This window comes from Nerophis ophidion, linkage group LG12 (genome assembly GCF_033978795.1).
Source record: "Nerophis ophidion isolate RoL-2023_Sa linkage group LG12, RoL_Noph_v1.0, whole genome shotgun sequence".
Classification (NCBI taxonomy): domain Eukaryota; kingdom Metazoa; phylum Chordata; class Actinopteri; order Syngnathiformes; family Syngnathidae; genus Nerophis; species Nerophis ophidion.
The window spans coordinates 23,738,634-23,758,915 of NC_084622.1; the positions used below are offsets into that span (position 1 = coordinate 23,738,634).

General features: G+C 43.0%; 1 protein-coding gene across 2 annotated transcripts in view; it reads right to left on the reverse strand.

Moving 5' to 3' along the window:
- Positions 1-4,478: 4,478 nt before the first annotated feature.
- Positions 4,479-20,282, reverse strand: part of lg12h15orf39 (linkage group 12 C15orf39 homolog) — a 44,396-nt gene continuing 28,592 nt past the window's right edge. For both annotated transcript variants that reach the window (XM_061917114.1, XM_061917113.1), the window contains exon 3: positions 4,479-5,595. In XM_061917114.1, coding sequence (XP_061773098.1) covers positions 4,787-5,595 — 809 coding nt within the window. In that variant the 3' untranslated portion in view covers positions 4,479-4,786. The remainder of the gene's footprint in view (positions 5,596-20,282) is intronic.

A 20,282-nucleotide genomic window follows, 5' to 3' on the forward strand; every position in this document is an offset into this window, starting at 1 on the left:
GGCGCTAAAGAGCCGCATGAGGCTCCAGAGCCGCGGGTTGCCGACCCCTGCTTTAGACCAAGTGTGGCGAATGATCAAGAGAATGTCAGGGATCAGAAAAGAACAAAAAAATCATGTGATGAAAGATGGAACACGGTGTGTGGTAGAAAATAAAGAAAAAGCAGAACTTTTAGCAAAAACATTTGTTAAAGTGCACAATAATGATAATTTGAGAAATGTAGAAAAACAAAATAGAGAAGAAACAATTAGTTTAAATATTGGGGAAATGATGGAAGACAACGATAATAGCTTTACCAACACTATGGATATGACATTTTCTTTGGATGAAATAATTCGAATTTTTAAAAAGGTTAAAAATACAACACAGGAAAAGACCTGGTGAGTTATCAAATGATCAAGAACTTAGGTAGCATCGGCAAAGAAGTGGTCTTGAAATTATAAAACAGGATATATAAAGAAGGAAAATTACCAGCTGAGTGGAAAACAGCTGTAATAATTCCAATATGCAAGCCAGGGAAAGACCTGGAAGAGGCAGGAGATTATAGGCCGATAGCAATGACCTCAAATTTGGGCAAAGTAATGGAAAAAATGATTAATGAAAAACTAGTACATTATTTACAGTCTAAAGAAATAATAAAAAAACTACCAAAGTGGTAAATAATGTTTAAGCCTGGGGAACGGTCTGGGGTTTAAGATTCTCTGTTGGAAAGACAAAAGTCATACATTTTACAAAGAGGAAAGTACCAAACAAGCTCCAAATAAAACTCTATGGAGAAAATATATTAACTGGTCAACCCACATCAGCAAAATAGTGGAGAAAAGTAAAAAGGTGTTAAATATAATGAGGGCTTTGAGGGGTAAAGATTGGGGGGCTGATAGGTTGACATTGAAAACAATATATTGTGACAATGTGTCACTTCATTTCTGTTAGTTTTTCGTGTTTTTGTATTTACTTCCTGTTCAGTGCTCTTATTTTGTTGTATTTCCTGTTTTTATTCACGGAGCACTGTTTTTCTCTTTTCGTTGATTGGCAGCTGTTCACACCTGCTGTCAATCAAACTAGTGTCTATTTATGTTTCACTCGAGCACTCCTCAGTGCTCGATGATAATATTATGTTGAGAACGTTTATCTGCACGACTGCTTTATGTTTGCTTTTGTTATTTTCTTATGTGTATTAAATTCCTCTTACCTTCACTCAACTCTCCTGGATTCTTGCATACTCGGGGACACACAACTGCAGCCATGCGACATCCCAACAGTATCATCGAGCCAGAAAGTGTCCTCGCGAGAATCCCTGTCGGCAATTCTCAGCCGACGTTCTGGACCGCACAATTCCTGGAGGACTTGAAGGCCAGGTTTGTGCGGTCCCAGCCAACAGACGCGGACTCTCTCCCCGCGGCAACGCCACCGGCTTCGGCTCTCCGACCGGCGCGTCCCCCGCCGCCATCTTTCCTCTCGGCTCGACGGCTGGCTACGGCTCTCCGACCAGCACGTCCGCCACTTCCTGCATGCCTCGCGGCTCCCGCGACAACGCTACCGGCTACGGATCACCGACCGGCGCGTCCTCCGCCGCCATCCTTCCTCTCGGCAACACTGCCGGCTACGTCTCACCGACCGGCGCGCCCGCCTCCTCCTTCACGTCTCGCGGCTCCTGCGGCTCTCCGACCGGCACGTCTGCCGCCGCCATCCTTCCCGTCGTCTGCTGAGCTGCTTCTCCCTGCTCCTACACAGCTTCCAGCGGCTGCTCCCCGGCTGCTCTTTCTGCCAGCTCCCGCTCTCTTTTTTGGATCGCCGAGAGCTCCAGTGGAGCCCACAGTGAGGTCGCCTTTGTCCTCCTGCTGGGACTCGGCGCGGGACGTGTCTTCGTCCCTCTTCCTGGCCTCCTCCCGCCCGTCCCTGGTTTTCGCACCGGGGGACTCCGACGAGCAGGCATGTCTTCCCGCAAGTGTGGACGGCTTCTGGCAGCCGCCTAGTGGAGGGGGGCCCACAATACACCGCGGTGCAGCCAGGCACACACCGCTGTCATCTTCGCAAGCGTCTCCTTCCACGGAGACATCTACGTGCCTGGCGGGCTTTCGCACAGCTCCAACGCCGGCTCCACGCCGAGCTCCAACGCCGGCACTACGCACGGCTCCAACGCCGCCAAGAGCAGCACCACGCCGGGCTTCTTCACCGCCGGCATCCGCTACTCCTCGGCCGGCATTTGCTGCTCCTCGCCCGGCGTCATCATCTGCCGCTTTCACGCCGCCGATGACATCTGCCGCTTCCACGCCGTTGATGACGCCTGCCACTACTCGCGGCGGTGCAGCCGAGCACACGCCGCTGTCATCATCCACGCCATCATCATTGTTGTCATCGTCGCCGCCTGCTCCAACGCCGGCATATGCTGCTCCTCGGCCGGCATTTGCTTCTCCTCGCTCGGCGTCTTCATCTGCCGTTTTCACGCCGCAGATGAAGCCTGCGGTTTCCACGCCGCCGGTTACGTCTTCTGCTTCCCGGCCTGCTTCAGCGCGCCCGCCTCTACGTCGGCTGTGGATGTGGCCGTGCCCTGCGCACTCTCCTCTTTTTCGGCCAGTGATTTGGCCGTTCCCTGGCCGCCCGCCTCGCCAGTTCCAGCGGCGCTCTACGCGCCGCCGCCACCTGACTTTCCCTCGCTGGCTGCGGGGACACGAGGTTTGGCGACCCTCCACCAAATCCTCCCTCCACCCTCCCTTACATTTTGGACTGTTTCCCATTTTTCTTTTTCTTTTCCAAGGAACATCTGGTATCTGTTCCTTGAGGGGGAGGTCCTGTGACAATGTGTCACTTCATTTCTGTTAGTTTTTCGTGTTTTTGTATTTACTTCCTGTTCAGTGCTCTTATTTTGTTGTATTTCCTGTTTTTATTCACGGAGCACTGTTTTTCTCTTTTCGTTGATTGGCAGCGGTTCACACCTGCTGTCAATCACACTAGTGTCTATTTATGTTTCACTCGAGCACTCCTCAGTGCTCGATAATATTATGTTGAGAACGTTTATCTGCACGACTGCTTTATGTTTGCTTTTGTTATTTTCTTATGGGTATTAAATTCCTCTTACCTTCACTCAACTCTCCTGGATTCTTGCATACTCGGGGACACACAACTGCAGCCATGCGACATCCCAACATATATATCACTTTAATTTGATCTGTTTTTGATTACGGATGCATTATTTACCAATCTGCTCTAAAAACATTACTTGGGAAAATAGAGAGGATCTGACACGTGGCCCACTTAGCCCCGCCCCCTTGACCTTTGACCCAATCAATCAAAATTTTTGACAAAGGGTAGAGACTTATACTGTCTGGTAACATTAGCTATAGCAGGTGATGCTAGTGGAGCGGTGCGAGTGGTAATACGAGAGAAAGAAGGTGCTAATCTGGTGACAAATTAAAGAATAATTAATTCCCAAGAAACACAGCACATCGTCTGGCGGTGGTTTGGCTTCAAGCGGAAAGATGTTGAACAACCGTAATATGTCAAGTATGCGGCAAAAGCATTGCTGCAAAAAGTAGCATCACTACTAATTTGTAGCATCATTTGAAAAGTCACCCGCTAGAGAATGAAGAGTGCTTGAAACTCTGCATGTCAACACCCACAAAATGCACTGACCCAATTAAGCCTAGCGTCTTCCATTTCCATATTAACTCTATGGGAAAAAAAATGTCATTTTCTACCGCTTGTCTCGTTTGGGCTCGCGGGGGTGCTGGAGCCTATCTTAGCTGCATTCAAGTGGAAGGCGGTGTACACCCTAGACAAGTCTAAGCAGCTAATTTTTATTTGATATTTATTGAAAAATCGTGTGACATCATGCACAAAAGTGCACTTTATTTGTTTTAAACTATTGTAGTGGCGTTCTATACAAAGAGTGCACTTTAATTTAGTGTTTTGATATGTCATCTTAGTGACATCATTCACAAAAGCGCACTAATAGCTTGTTTTAAAATGTCTGACAATCTTGCACTTTCTGTTTTGGAAATGACATGAATGTTTGTGAAACTGCTTAATAACTGTTCAATAAATATAGTTTTGGTCAATTGACTTAGCTGTGATTTCCTCCTCCGCATGAAAGTTTAAAATGAGTATATATTAATGCAGTATGGACAAGAATGTTTTAATGTAGACACATAGAATCATCATACTGCTGTCTTTATATGCATCGTGTTCATTCAAGGCTAAGGCAAAATATCGAGATATATATCGTGTATCGTGACATGGCCTAAAACTATTGAGGTATTAATAAAAGGCCATATCACCCAGCGCTAACGTAATCAATTAATAAAAGTGTAGTTGTGTTTCCTTCAGTACTGAAGGCACAAACGAGAGACTTTGCAGCGACCAATCAAATGAGCTCTGGGGAGAGAGGGGCGTGGTCATCCCTGCTCTGTGCCAGGGTTTCTAAACTTGCTCCCAGGACCGTATCGTCTTTTGGCGTCTAACACCATCAGGAAACATGAACAAAAGTACAAAACCTTTATTAAAACAATTTTACAAAATGTAATATACTTAAATTCTACTAAATACCTTTGGATAAATGTTGTCTCACAACCTACCAATACACGATCACACCAAGCATCCACACCTTACATACCAGTGCTGGTCTAAAGCCCAGGATTGACTCATCAGAATATTTGTATTATTGACATGCAGGAGACTATATTAGGCACGTACACACAATCAAAGAGGCTCCCAAACCAGCCAGAGCAAGCGCAAGTAGTAAAAATGGCGGCACTTGCAAAGAAAAAAGTCCTGCTCTAATGAAAGCGGTCATGATGTGTCGTCTTCTACTGTGAGCCATCCCTTCTTGTAGTCCATGAGCAGCTCCAGGTAGTACTTCCATCCAGGCTCGCTGTCATAATGCACCTCAAAGATGGTCTTCAGGGGGTTGCTGTGGGCCTCGTGCACACACACCACCTGCCCTCGGTACCACACCTCCCTCTTGTCGTCGTCCTCGTACAGGTGGCGTATCTTCTTCCCCACCAGGTCCGGGTAGGGCACCCTCACGACCCTTTTAGACCGCAGGGCCCATCGCTTCCTGTGAGAGGCGGACAAGTAGGGACTGTGTTTGATCTTCAGCGGGGATTTTTTCTTCACCTTTCTTGGAAGACGTGAGGCGTCTGTGCTTCCTGTTCTCTGCCGCATGAGGGGCTGCTCTCGGTCCTCTTGGGTCTGTTTGGGATCCGGAAGGGAGACGGCTTGATGGCGCGCCTTTTTTCTCTTCCGGCCATGACTCAGCATCTTCCTCAGCTTGAGGACCATCCCTGAAGGCTTGTGGACCGCAGCTTGAAAAGTGCTTTTTAAAGAACAGTCTTCTATTTCGTCCTCCGAGGTTAAAGGACATGTCCACAAATCGGACAAAGCTTCTCCATCGTGATTTTTTTTGCCCAATTCTTTGCTCTTCAGTGAGTCGTCATCATCAGACCAACTGTTGTCCAGAAATGTACGCCGAGAGCTGCTCTTCACTCGGCTTTTTGGCTTCTTGGCTTTGTCGTCTTCGGGCCGTTCCGGTGTGACTTCAGGTGATGTGAGTGAAGATCTGCTGATGTTGGAGGTTTCAAACACCTCCAAGTCTACTCCTGGAACACAAGCAAGTACAGGAGATCAGACAAAGCTAGAGATAATGTCCCAAAATCCGTAAAATCTATAGCACCATGTACAAAACCCCAAACCATTGAAGTTGGCACGTTGTGTAAATCGTAAAAAAAACAAACAGAATACAATGATTTGCAAATCCTTTTCAGCTTATATTCAATTGAATAGACTGCAAATACAAGATATATTTGCAGTCCAAATATTAGATTGTAATGGCCATAGAGGTCCATCTATATATAATAAATATTCCAGTCCCAATTAACTTGTGCTCAGCTGGGAAAGTAATTATATATACATATTATGTCATCCATTTAAAACATGAAACTGTTACAGGCGTATTAAATCATGGTTAATATTAAAAAATGTACCGTAAATGAATGTGGGGATATAAAAAGCATCCGGTTCTATCAGACCGGGGCAGAAGCAGATGACACACGCCCCTGGAGCACCTGTCAGTCACAGCGTTTTTTACCACCGAGCCACTTTTTGGAAGTATCCTCATTTTTGACTATTTTTGTGACTTACCATTGGCCTGTGGAGAACCTGGACAACACAGACTCTTACCAGGAGGACTTTTGAGTTGGACGCACGCACGCGGTTCCGTGAGTACACAGCTGCGGCTTACGAACAAATGATTGTTGCCAGTACACACGTCTCGTACTTAACTTTGGGGACTTTGGGGGAATATTTGTGTGGTATAAACTTTTGAAAGTGAACGGTACTTTGGGCTGTGGGATTGTGTGTGTTTTGTACGGGTGTTTGATTGATATTGGCGTGTTATATGGACGGGAAAGGGGAAGGGTTTGTTATGCGGGATTAATTTGTGATATATTAAATATAGCCTAGTGGTGTTGTGGCTAATAGTAATACATGTCTTGTGTTTATTTACTGTATTAATCATTCCCAGCTGACTATCAGGTCCCACCCGTGACTCCTTAATTTGCGTAGTGGCAGAGACACCCGGGGAACTTGGGTGCGTTTGTTACAAGCTCATTTGGAATTGGCTGCAACATATTTAAAAAAAGCTGGCACAAGTGGCAAAAAGACTGAGAAAGTTGAGGAATGCTCATCAAATATTTATTTGGAAAATCCCACAGGTGAACAGGTTAATTGGGAACAGGTGGGTGCCATGATTGGGTATAAAAGCAGATTCCATGAAATACTCAGTCATTCACAAACAAGGATGGGACGAGGGTCACCCCTTTGTGAACAAATTGTCAAACAGTTTAAGAACAACATTTCTCAACAAGCTATTGCAAGGAATTTAGGGATTTCAACATCTACGGTCCATAATATCATCAAAAGGTTCAGAAAATCTGGACAAATCACTGCACGTAAGCGATGACATTACAGACATTCAATCCCTCAGGCGGTACTGCATCAAAAAGCGACATCAGTGTGTAAAGGATATCACCACACCCATGTGGTGTGGTGATATCTACCTTACTCAGGAACACTTCAAAAAACCACTGACAGTAACTACAGTTGGTCGCTACATCTGTAAGTACAAACCCCGTTTCCATGTGAGTTGGTTAATTGTGTTAGATGTAAATATAAACGGAATACAATTATTTACAAATCCTTTTCAACCCATATTCAATTGAATGCACGACAAAGACAACATATTTGATGTTCAAACTTAATTTTTTTTTTTTTTTGCAAATAATTAACTTTGAATTTCATGGCTGCAACACGTGCCAAAGTAGTTGGGAAAGGGCATGTTCACCACTGTGTTACATCACCTTTTCTTTTAGCAACACTCAAACGTTTTGGAACTGAGGAAACTAATTGTTGAAGCTTTGAAAGTGGAATTCTTTCCCATTCTTGTTTTATGTAGAGCTTCAGTCGTTCAAAAGTCCGGGGTCTCTGCTGTCGTATTTTACGCTTCATAATGCGCCACACATTTTCGATGGGAGACAGGTCTGGACTGCAGGCGGGCCAGGAAAGTACCCGCACTCTTTTTTTGCGAAGCCACGCTGTTGTAACACATGCTGAATGTGGCGTGGCATTGTCTTGCTGAAATAAGCAGGGGCGTCCATGAAAAAAACCGCGCTTAGATGGCAGCATATGTTGTTTCAAAACCTGTATGTACTTTTCAGCATTAATGGTGCCTTCACAGATGTGTAAGTTACCCATGCCTTGGGCACTAATGCACCCCATACCATCACAGATGCTGGCTTTTAAACTTTGCGTCGATAACAGTCTGGATGGTTCTTTTCCCCTTTGGTCAGGATGACACAATGTCGAATATTTCCAAAAACAATTTGAAATGTGGACTCGTCAGACCACAGAACACTTTTCCACTTTGCATCAGTCCATCTTAAATGATCTTGGGCCCAAAGAAGCCGGTGGCATTTCTGTATGTTGTTGATTAACGGCTTTCGCTTTGCATAGTAGAGCTTTAACTTGCACTTACAGATGTAGCGACCAACTGTATTTAGTGACAGTGTTTATCTGAAGTGTTCCTGAGCTCATGTGGTGATATCCTTCAGAGATTGAGGTCGGTTTTTGATACAGTGCCGTCTGAGGGATCGAAGGTCACGGTCATTCAATGTTGGTTTCCGGCCATGCCGCCTACGCGGAGTGATTTCTCCAGATTCTCTGAACCTTTTGATGATATTATTGACCGTATATGTTGAGAACCCTAAATTTCTTGCAATTGCACTTTGAGAACCGTTGTTCCTAAACTGTTTGACTATTTGCTCACGCAGTTGTGGACAAAGGGGACGACGGCGTGGCGAAGTTGGTAGAGTGGCTGTGCCAGAAATCTGAGGGTTACTGGTTTAATCTCCACCTTCTACCATCCTAGTCACATCCGTTGTGTCCTTGGGCAAGACACTTCACCCTTGCTCCTGACAGGTCCTGGTGAGCGCCTTGCATGGCAGCTCCCACCGTCAGTGTGTGAATAGGCGAATGTGGAAATACTGTCAAAGCGCTTTGGGCTCCTTAAAAAGGGGTAGAAAAGCACTATACAAGTACAACCCATTTACCATTTACCAAAGGGGTGTACCTCGCCCCATCCTTTCTTGTGAAAGACTGAGCATTTTTTGGGAAGCTGTTTTTATACCCAATCATGACATCCACCTGTTCCCAATTAGCCTGCACACCTGCGGGATGTTCCAAAAAAGTGTTTGATGAGCATTCCTCAACCTTATCAGTATTTATTGCCACCTTTCCCAACTCCTTTGTCACGTCTTGCTGACATCAAATTCTAAAGTTAATGACTATTTGCAAAAAAAAAGGTTATCAGTTTGAACATCAAATATGTTGTCTTTGTAGCATATTCAACTGAATATGGGCTGAAAATGATTTGCAAATCATTGTATTCCATTTATATTTACATCTAACACAATTTCCCCACTCATATGGAAACGGGGTTTGTATGTACAAAAATTGTGTTAGATGTAAAAATTAACAGAATACAATGATTTGCAAATCATTTTCAACCCATATTCAGTTGAATATGCTACAAAGACAACATATTTGATGTACAAACTAATAAACATTTTTTTTTGTGCAAATAATCATTAACTTTAGAATTTGATGCCAGCAACACGTGACAAAGAAGTTGGGAAATGTGGCAATAAATACTGATAAAATTGAGAAATACTCATCAAACACTTATTTGGAACATCCCACAGGTGTGCAGGCTAATTGGGAACAGGTGGGTGCCATGCTTGGGTATAAAAGCTGCTTCCATGAAATGCTAAGTAATTCACAAAGAAGGATGGGGCTAGGGTCACCAATTTGTAAGCAAATTGTCGAACAGTTTTAGAATAACATTTCTCAACGGGCTATTGCAAGGAATTTAGGGATTTTACCATCTACGGTCCGTAAAATCATCAAACGGTTCAGAGAATCTGGAGAAATCACTGCACGTAAGCAATTATATTACAGACCTTTGATCCCTCAGGCGGTACGGCATAAAAAAACGACATCGGTGTGTAAAGGATATCACCTCAGGGGCTCAGGAACACTTCATAAAACCACTGTCAGTAACTACAATTGGTTGCTACATCTGTAAGTGCAAGCTAAAACCCTGCTATGCAAAGCAAAACCCATTTATCAACAACACCAAGGAACCCCGCTGGCTTCGCTGGGCCCGAGCTCATCTAAGATGGACTGATGCAAAGTGGAAAAGTGTTCTGTGGTCTGACGATGCCACATGTCAAATTATATTTGGAAACTGTGGACGTGGTGTCCTCCGGTACAAATAACCATCCTGAATGTTATAGGCGCAAAGTTCAAAAGCCAGCATCTGTGATGGTATGGGGGTGTATTAGTGCCCAAGGCATGGGTAACTTACACATCTGTGAAGCCACCATTAATGCTGAAAGGTCCATACAGGTTTTGGAGCAACATATGTTGTCATCCAAGCAACGTTATCATGGACGCCCCGGCTTATTTCAGCAAGACAATGCCAAGCCACGTGTTACAACAGCGTGGTTTCGTAGTAAAAGAGTGCGGGTACTTTCCTGGCCCGCCTGCAGTCCAGACCTGTCTCCCATCGAAAATGTGTGGCGCATTATGAAGCGTAAAATACGACAGCGGAGACCCCGGACTGTTGAACGACTAAAGCTCTACATAAAACAAGAATGAAAAAGAATTCCACTTTCAAAGCTTCAACAATTAGTTTCCTCAGTTCCCAAAACGTTTATTAAGTGCTTTTAAAAGAAAATATGATGTAACACAGTGGTGAACATGCCCTTTCCCAACTACTTTGGCACGTGTTGCAGCCAAGAAATTCTAAGTTAATTATTATTTGCAAAAAAAATAAAGTTTCTGAGTTTGAACATCAAATATGTTGTCTTTGTAGTGCATTCAACTGAATATGGATTGAAAAGGATTTGCAAATCATTGTATTCCGTTTATATTTACATCTTACACAATTTCCCAACTCATATGGAAACGGGGTTTGTATATACACATACATTCATTTGACATTACGCGGACAAAGATAAGACCTTCTGGAGGAAAGTTCTGGGGTCAGATAAAACAAACATTGAGCAGTTTGGCCGCAATACCCAGAAATATGTTCGGAGGAGAAAAGGTGAGGCCTTTAATCCAAGAAACACCATTCCCACCGTCAAGCATGGTGGTGGTAGTATTATGCTCTGGGCTTGTTTTGCTGCGAATGGAACTGGTGCATTACAGAGAGTAAATGGGACAATGAAAAAGGACGATTACTTTCAAATTCTTCAGGACAACCTAAAATTCATCAGCCCGGATGATGGGTCTTGGGTGCAGTTGGGTGTTCCAACATGACAATGACCCCAAACACATGTCAAAAGTGGTAAAGGAATGGCTAAATCAGGCTAGACTTAAAGGCCTACTGAAACCCACTACTACCGACCACGCAGTCAGATAGCTTATATATCAAAGATGAAATATTAACTTTGCAACACATGCCAATACGGCCTTTTTAGTTTACTAAATTACAATTTTAAATTTCCTGGGAGTTTCTTGTTGAAAACGTCGCGGAATGATGACGTGTACGCATGACGTGACGGACTGTAAGGAAATATTAGCGCTGCGCACACCAGGGTATCTGCAGGTTTCAGCAAGTCAAATTTAAGACTTTTTAAGACCTTTTTAATTCCACCTCGAATGAAATTTATGACGGAAAAAAATAATAAAAAATGTATAAATATAAGCGATGGTTGGGGATCCCACTGTACTACAACCTCAATGACAATTAGTCAAGTTTACTTTTTGTATGTTTATTAATAAACAAACTGATAAGCACCACTCTGCCAAACAGCTTATCAAAAATCTTGAGAGATCCAAAAACTTTGACATCCAAAACAAACAAACCAACACCAACGCCAGTAAAAACATAATAACCGAGGTGAGGGTAAAAGTAAATTACATTTCATTAACACATACCGAGACCCGTTGACTTGGTCGAAGAGCAGGTTTTGGATGTGAGGTGCTAATCCGTGTCTCGTAATATATGCTGTTTTATCCTTTCCGCAGGAAAATGTATTAGCAACCTGAGAATCAGGAAACATCACCCGAAAAAGATCGCCAATCCTGTCATTTGAGGTGTAGGATTGATGTTTCACCACAGTGTGCAAGATCCATAACACCTCGGATTTTAATGTTGCTGTCCTGCCGAAGATTAGTGTCGGGTCAGTGCTGCTAGCTGCAGTTGTTGCTAGCTGGGGGTGCGTTGGCGCTGGACCCACGCAGAACTGAGAGATGCCCGGTGTTTGTTTTTGGTTCTCTGCCGCGATTTTATGCTTACCACAATGCATGTGCGATTTGACCGCTCTAATTCCCATGGAGCCAAGTTTGAAATCCCTCTTACAAAGCATGCACCTGGCCTCCTCGGGATTGGCAACAAGCTTAAGCCAGCTTTTAAACCGGCTGTCCTCCAGCCAACGCTTGCAAAACTTCCATTTCCCCATGCTGACTGAAAGGAAGGAGTCTGCGCGCGACTGACACTGAAATCACTCATTTTTACTCAAAGACGTGCCGTAACTTTTACACAAAGACATGCCCCGAAAAAAGGAAAAAAAACTGGCCCGACAATTTAAGACCATTGAGTACTGAATTTAAGACCATCTTAGGAATTTCTAATAAATGTAATACTTTTTAAGGCCTTAATTTTAGACACATGAATTTAAGACTTTTTAAGGATCCGCGGATACCCTGGCACACACACACAGCTAAAAGTCGTCTGCTTTAATCGTATAATTACACAGTATTTTGGACATCTGTGTTGCAGAATCTTTTGCAATTTTTTCAATTAATAATGGAGAAGTCAAAGTAGAAAGATGGAGTTGGGAAGCTTTAGCTTTTAGCCACACAAACACACGGTGATTCCTTCTTTAAAATTCCCGGAGTTAAAGCTTTCCTATAGATCAGAGCGGTCAAGCGAACATGGATCCCGACCAAATGACAACCAACAGTTTTCAGTGAGAAAATTGTGGTAAAAAGTCGCTACTTACCGGAGATCAGCTGAGCTTGTGCCGTCCATACAGCTGCCATTGACTTCCATCAGACACTGACCTCAAGACACCCATGGACACACACTTCTCTGACTATCAGGTACTATTAAACCCACTAAAACACTAGCAACACAATAAAAAGATAAGGGATTTCCCAGAATTATCCTAGAAAATGTGTCTAAAAACATCTGAATCCGTCCCAATGCAATCGTCTTTTTTTAAACTAGATTTTTTTATTTTTTTCCTAGTCCTTGCTATCAATATTCTCAAACACACATCTTTCATCCTCGCTCAAATTAATGGGGAAATTGTTGTTTTCTCGGTCCAAATAGCTCTTTTTGTTAGAGGCTCCCATTAAAAACAATGTGAGGATGTGAGGAGCCCTCACACGGGTGACGTCATCGTCTGCGACTTCCGGTAAAGGCAAGGCTTTTCTATTAGCGACCAAAAGTTGTGAACTTTATCGTGGATGTTCTCTACTAAATCCTTTCAGCAAAAATATGGCAATATCGCGAAATGATAAAGTATGACACATAGAATGGACCTGCTATCCCCGTTTAAATAAGAAAATCTCATTTCAGTAGGCCTTTAAGGTTTTAGAATGGCCTTCCCAAAGTCCTGAAAACCAACAAATTTAGCTGAACTGCACCAATTTTGTCAAGAGGAGTGGTCAAAAATTCAACCAGAAGCTTGTGGATGGCTACCAAAAGCGCCTTATTACATTGACACTTGCCAAGGGACATGTAACCAAATATTAAAGGCCTACTAAAACCCACTACTACCGACCACGCAGTCTGATAGTTCATATATCAATGATGAAATAACATTGCAACACAAGCTAATACGGCCGGTTTAGTTTACTAAATCACAATTTTAAATTTCCCGCGGAGTTTCTTGTTGAAAACGTCGCGGAATGATGACGCGTGCGCGTGACGTCTCGGGTTGAAGGGGACATATTAGCCCAGCACCACTTGCGGCTAAAAGTCGTCTCTTTTCATCGCATAATTACACAGTAATTTGGACATCTGTGTTGCTGAATCTTTTGCAATTTGTTTAATTAATAACTGAGACTATAAAAAATGATGCTGTTGGTGGAAAGCGGTGGATTGCAAGCGGTCTTTAGCAACCGAGACACAGCCTTTTTCTTTGTTTGTTGTGAAGCTTTAACACAGAGCTGTCAAGCGAACATGCTTTCTACGTCCACCAGCAAGTTTTTGGATGGGAAAATTGTGATATTAAGTCGGCTCTTACCGGAGACTAAAGTGGATTATGGGACTTCCTCTTGCAGCTCAAAGAGGCAGCTGTGATCTTGGCTCCTCCCTCGGCTTCTCTTAGAGACACAGGCGTTCACCGCAGCCATCCGACTTTCAGGTATGTCTTTACAATCTCACTAAAACACTATTAAAACAATAAGCAGATAAGGGATCTTCCAGAATTATCCTAATAAATGTGTCTAATTACATCTGAAACTGTCCCACTGCCGCCGCCTGGAACCGCCGCTTTTTTTTCCCTTTTTTTTTTTGAGCTTCACTCTAACTTTCCTTATCCACAAATCTTTCATCCTCACTCAAATTAATGGGAAAATTGTTGCTTTCTCGGTCCGAAAAGCTCTTGTTGCTGGAGGCTCACATTATAAACAATGTGAGGATGTGAGGAGCCCTACAGCCAGTGACGTAACGTGCATGTCGTCTGTTACTTCCTGTAAAGGCAAGGCTTTTTTTATTAGCGACAAAAAGTTGTGAACTTTTTACAAACTTTATGGCTGGCTCACATCGTGGTCACTCCGTGATCACGTACGACCGCCAGACACTTCTGGATGTGGACATATCGGGCCGTTTTGGACCGATAGACACTTGCGTGCTAGACTTGCTAACTAGCATGGGAATACATCGGCGGCTACATCCAGCGGCCTGTGAAGCAGGGGAGTCTAGTAGCAGCGGGGGCCGTCTACGGAGCAGACGCCAGCGGTGTGATCGGAAACGCGGATGCCGAGCGGGGCTAAAAACAAAGCAGAAGGCTAATCCCCACAGAACACCACTTTCCTCCATCCTGAAGACGGATTTAGATGGAAAATGCGAGACTACTGGTCTGGGTAAGGAGTCAGTTAAATTAGAACAAGTTTTTTCTGCTTTGAGTGTTTCAGAGTTGGACATGTGTGTTACTGAGGTGGCTAACTATGATGCGTGCAGTTTATCAAAGCAACAAACAAACAATCGGAAAATCCCCGTTACTGAGGTGGCTAACCATGATGCGTGCAGTTTATCAAAGCAACAATCAAACAATCGGAAAATTCCTGTCGTATCAATTCCTAGATATGGTCGTAACTATACTAAATGCACTGGGCATAATAAACACAACATTATTAATATTGCTACTACGGATAATTTGATCAAAAACTCCCTAAAACAGCCCACTACCTATAATATAGGTTTTTTAAACATAAGATCATTGTCTCCTAAAACGTTGTTAGTTAATGATATTATCAGAGACAACAATCTTAACGTCATCGGTCTCAGCGAAACCTGGCTTAAACCAAACGACTTTTTTGCGCTAAATGAGGCATGTCCTCCTAACTTTACACATGCGCATATTGCCCGTCCGCTCAAAAGGGGTGGGGGGGTCGCACTAATATACAACAAAAACTTTAACCTTAGTCCTAACATAAATAATAAATATAAATCGTTTGAGGTGCTTACTATGAGGTCTGTCACACCGCTGCCTCTACACCTGGCTGTTATCTACCGCCCCCCAGGGCCCTATTCGGACTTTATTAATGAATTCTCAGAGTTCGTTGCTGATCTAATGACACACGCCGATAATATAATCATAATGGGGGACTTTAATATCCATATGAATACCCCATCGGACCCACCGTGCGTAGCGCTCCAGACTGTAATTGATAGCTGTGGTCTCACACAAATAATAAATGAACTCACGCATCGCAACGGTAATACGATAGACCTAGTGCTTGTCAGGGGCATCACCGTTTCCAAAGTTACGATACTCCCGTATACTAAAGTATTGTCTGATCATTACCTTATAAAATTCGAGGTTCAGACGCATGTTCGTCAAACTAATAATAATAATAACTGCTATAGCAGCCGCAACATTAATACAGCCACAACGACAACTCTTGCTGACCTACTGCCCTCGGTAATGGCACCATTCCCAAAGTATGTGGGCTCTATTGATAACCTCACTAACAACTTTAACGACGCCCTGCGCGAAACCATTGATAACATAGCACCGCTAAAGTTAAAAAAGGCTCCAAAAAAGCGCACCCCGTGGTTTACAGAAGAAACTAAAGCTCAGAAATTATTATGCAGAAAGCTGGAACGCAAATGGCGCACGACTAAACTTGAGGTGCACCATCAAGCATGGAGTGATGGTTTAATAACTTATAAACGCATGCTTACCTTAGCTAAAGCTAAATATTACTCAAATCTCATCCACCGTAATAAAAACGATCCTAAATTTTTGTTTAGTACGGTAGCATCGCTAACCCAACAAGGGACTCCTTCCAGTAGCTCAACCCACTCAGCTGATGACTTTATGCAATTCTTTAGTAAGAAAATTGAAGTCATTAGAAAGGAGATTAAAGACAATGCGTCCCAGCTACAACGGGGTTCTATTAACACTGACACGATTGTATATACAGCGGATACTGCCCTCCAAAATAGTTTCTCTCGTTTTGAGGAAATAACATTAGAGGAATTGTTACAACGTGTAAATGGAATAAAACAGACAACATGTTTACTTGACCCTCTTCCTGGGAAACTGATCAAGGAGCTCTTTGTATTATTAGGTCCATCAGTGCTAAATATTATAAACTTATCACTCTCCTCGGGCACTGTTCCCCTAGCATTCAAAAAAGCGGTTATTCATCCTCTTCTTAAAAGACCTAACCTCGATCCTGACCTCATGGTAAATTACCGACCGGTGTCTCACCTTCCCTTTATTTCAAAAATCCTTGAAAAAATTGTTGCGGAGCAGTTAAATGAACACTTAGCGTCTAACAATATATGTGAAACCTTTCAATCCGGTTTCAGGGCAAATCACTCCACGGAGACAGCCCTCGCAAAAATGACTAATGATCTATTGCTAACGATGGATTCTGATGCGTCATCTATGTTGCTGCTCCTCGATCTTAGCGCTGCTTTCGATACCGTCGATCATAATATTTTATTAGAACGTATCAAAACACGAATTGGTATGTCAGACTTAGCCCTGTCTTGGTTTAACTCTTATCTTACTGATAGGATGCAGTGTGTCTCCCATAACAATGTGACCTCGGACTACGTTAAGGTAACGTGTGGAGTTCCCCAGGGTTCGGTCCTTGGCCCTGCACTCTTCAGCATCTACATGCTGCCGCTAGGTGACATCATACGCAAATACGGTATTAGCTTCCACTGTTATGCTGATGACACCCAACTCTACATGCCCCTAAAGCTGACCAACACGCCGGATTGTAGTCAGCTGGAGGCGTGTCTTAATGAAATTAAACAATGGATGTCCGCTAACTTTTTGCAACTCAACGCCAAAAAAAACGGAAATGCTGATTATCGGTCCTGCTAGACACCGAACTCTATTTAATAATACAACTCTAACATTTGACAACCAAACAATTAAACAAGGCGACACGGTAAAGAATCTGGGTGTTATCTTCGACCCAACTCTCTCCTTTGAGGCACACATTAAAAGCGTTACTAAAACGGCCTTCTTTCATCTCCGTAATATCGCTAAAATTCGCTCCATTCTGTCCACTAAAGACGCTGAGATCATTATCCATGCGTTTGTTACGTCTCGCCTCGACTACTGTAACGTATTATTTTCGGGTCTCCCCATGTCTAGCATTAAAAGATTACAGTTGGTACAAAATGCGGCTGCTAGACTTTTGACAAGAACAAGAAAGTTTGATCACATTACGCCTGTACTGGCTCACCTGCACTGGCTTCCTGTGCACTTAAGATGTGACTTTAAGGTTTTACTACTTACGTATAAAATATTACACGGTCTAGCTCCATCTTATCTTGCCGATTGTATTGTACCATATGTCCCGGCAAGAAATCTGCGTTCAAAGGACTCCGGCTTATTAGTGATTCCCAAAGCCCAAAAAAAGTCTGCGGGCTATAGAGCATTTTCCGTTCGGGCTCCAGTACTCTGGAATGCCCTCCCGGTAACAGTTCGCGATGCCACCTCAGTAGAAGCATTTAAGTCTCACCTTAAAGCTCATTTGTATACTCTAGCCTTTAAATAGACTCCCTTTTTAGACCAGTTGATCTGCCGTTTCTTTTCTTTTTCTTCTATGTCCCACTCTCCCGTGTGGAGGGGGTCCGGTCCGATCCGGTGGCCATGTACTGCTCGCCTGTGTATCGGCTGGGGACATCTCTACGCTGCTGGTCCGCCTACGCTTGGGATGGTTTCCTGCTGGCTCCGCTGTGAACGGGACTCTCGCTGCTGTGTCTTGGATCCTCTTTGGACTGGACTCTCGCGACTGTGTTGTATCCATTGTGGATTGAACTTTCACAGTATCATGTTAGATCCGCTCGACATCCATTGCTTTCCTCCTCTCTAAGGTTCTCATAGTCATCATTGTCACCGACGTCCCACTGGGTCATTATTGTCACCAATGTCCCACTGGGTGTGAGTTTTCCTACCGAGGATGTCGTGGTGGTTTGTGCAGCCCTTTGAGACACTAGTGATTTAGGGCTATATAAGTAAACATTGATTGATTGATTGATTGAACTTTATCATCGATGTTCTCTAATAAATCCTTTCAGCAAAAATATGGCAAAATCGCGAAATGATTAAGTATGACACATAGAATGGACCTGCTATCCCCGTTTGAATAAGAAAATCTCATTTCAGTAGGCCTTTAACATTGCTATATGTACAGTATACTTTTGACCCAACAGATTTGGTCACATTTTAAGTATATCCATAATAAATTCATAACAGAACCAAACTTAAATGATAAATGATAAATGGGTTGTACTTGTATAGCGCTTTTCTACCTTCAAGGTACTCAAAGCGCTTTGACACTACTTCCACATTTACCCATTCACACACACATTCACACACCGATGGAGGGAGCTGCCATGCAAGGCGCCAACCAGAACCCATCAGGAGCAAGGGTGAAGTGTCTTGCTCAGGACACAACGGACGTGACGAGGTTGGTACTAGGTGGGAATTGAACCAGGGACGCTCGGGTTGCGCACGGCCACTCTCCCACTGCGCCACGCCGTCCCTAACTTCATGAATGTTTTTTGTAACCAACAAGTATGTGCTTGCTCCGATCACTATCACACAAAAAATGAAGAAATTATCGGAAACTCAAGACAGCCATGACATGTTCTTTACAAGAGTATGTAAACTTTCGACCACGATTGTATATACAAACGCACGCATGCACGCACACACACAAACACACATGTACATATATACACACAAATATATACACATTGTACACACATACGTGTACATACATATATACACACATATATATACACATTCCCCAAAAATATATTTACATATATATATACATCCATCCATCCATCCATTTTCTACCGCTTATTCCCTTTTGGGGTCGCGGGGGGCGCTGGCACCTATCTCAGCTACAATCGGGCGGAAGGCGGAGTACACCCTGGACAAGTCGCCACCTCATTGCAGGGCCAACACAGATAAACAGACAACATTCACACTCACATTCACACACTAGGGCCAATTTAGTGTTGCCAATCAACCTATCCCCAGGTGCATGTCTTTGGAAGTGGGAGGAAGCCGGAGTACCCGGAGGAAACCCACGCATTCACGGGGAGAACATGCAAACTCCACACAGAAAAATCCTGAGCCTGGATTTGAACCCAGGACTGCAGGACCTTCGTATTGTGAGGCAGACACACTAACCCCTCTGCCACCGTGAAGCCATATATATACACATATATATATATATATATATATATATATATATATATATATATACACATATATATATATATATATATATCGGTGGCAGAGGGGTTAGTGCGTCTGCCTCACAATACGAAGTTCCTGCAGTCCTGGGTTCAAATCCAGCCTCGGGATCTTTCTGTGTGGAGTTTGCATGTTCTCCCCGTGAATGCGTGGGTTCCCTCCGGGTACTCCGGCTTCCTCCCACTTCCAAAGACATGCACCTGGGGATAGGTTGATTGGCAACACTAAATTGGCCCTAGTGTGTGAATGTGAGTGTGAATGTTGTCTGTCTATCTGTGTTGGCCCTGCGATGAGGTGGCGACTTGTCCAGGGTGTACGCTGCCTTCCGCCCGATTGTAGCTGAGATAGGCGCCAGCGCCCCCCGTGACCCCAAAAGGGAATAAGCGGTAGAAAATGGATGGATGGATGGATATATATATATACATATATATATATATATATATATATATATATACATATATATATATATATATATATACATATATATATATATATATATATATATATATATATACATATATATATATATATATATATACATATATATACATATATATATATATATATACATATATATATATATATATATATATATACATATATATATACATATATATATATATATACATATATATACACATATATATATATATATACATATATATACACATATATATATATATACATATATATACACATATATATATATATACATATATATACACATATATATATATATATACATA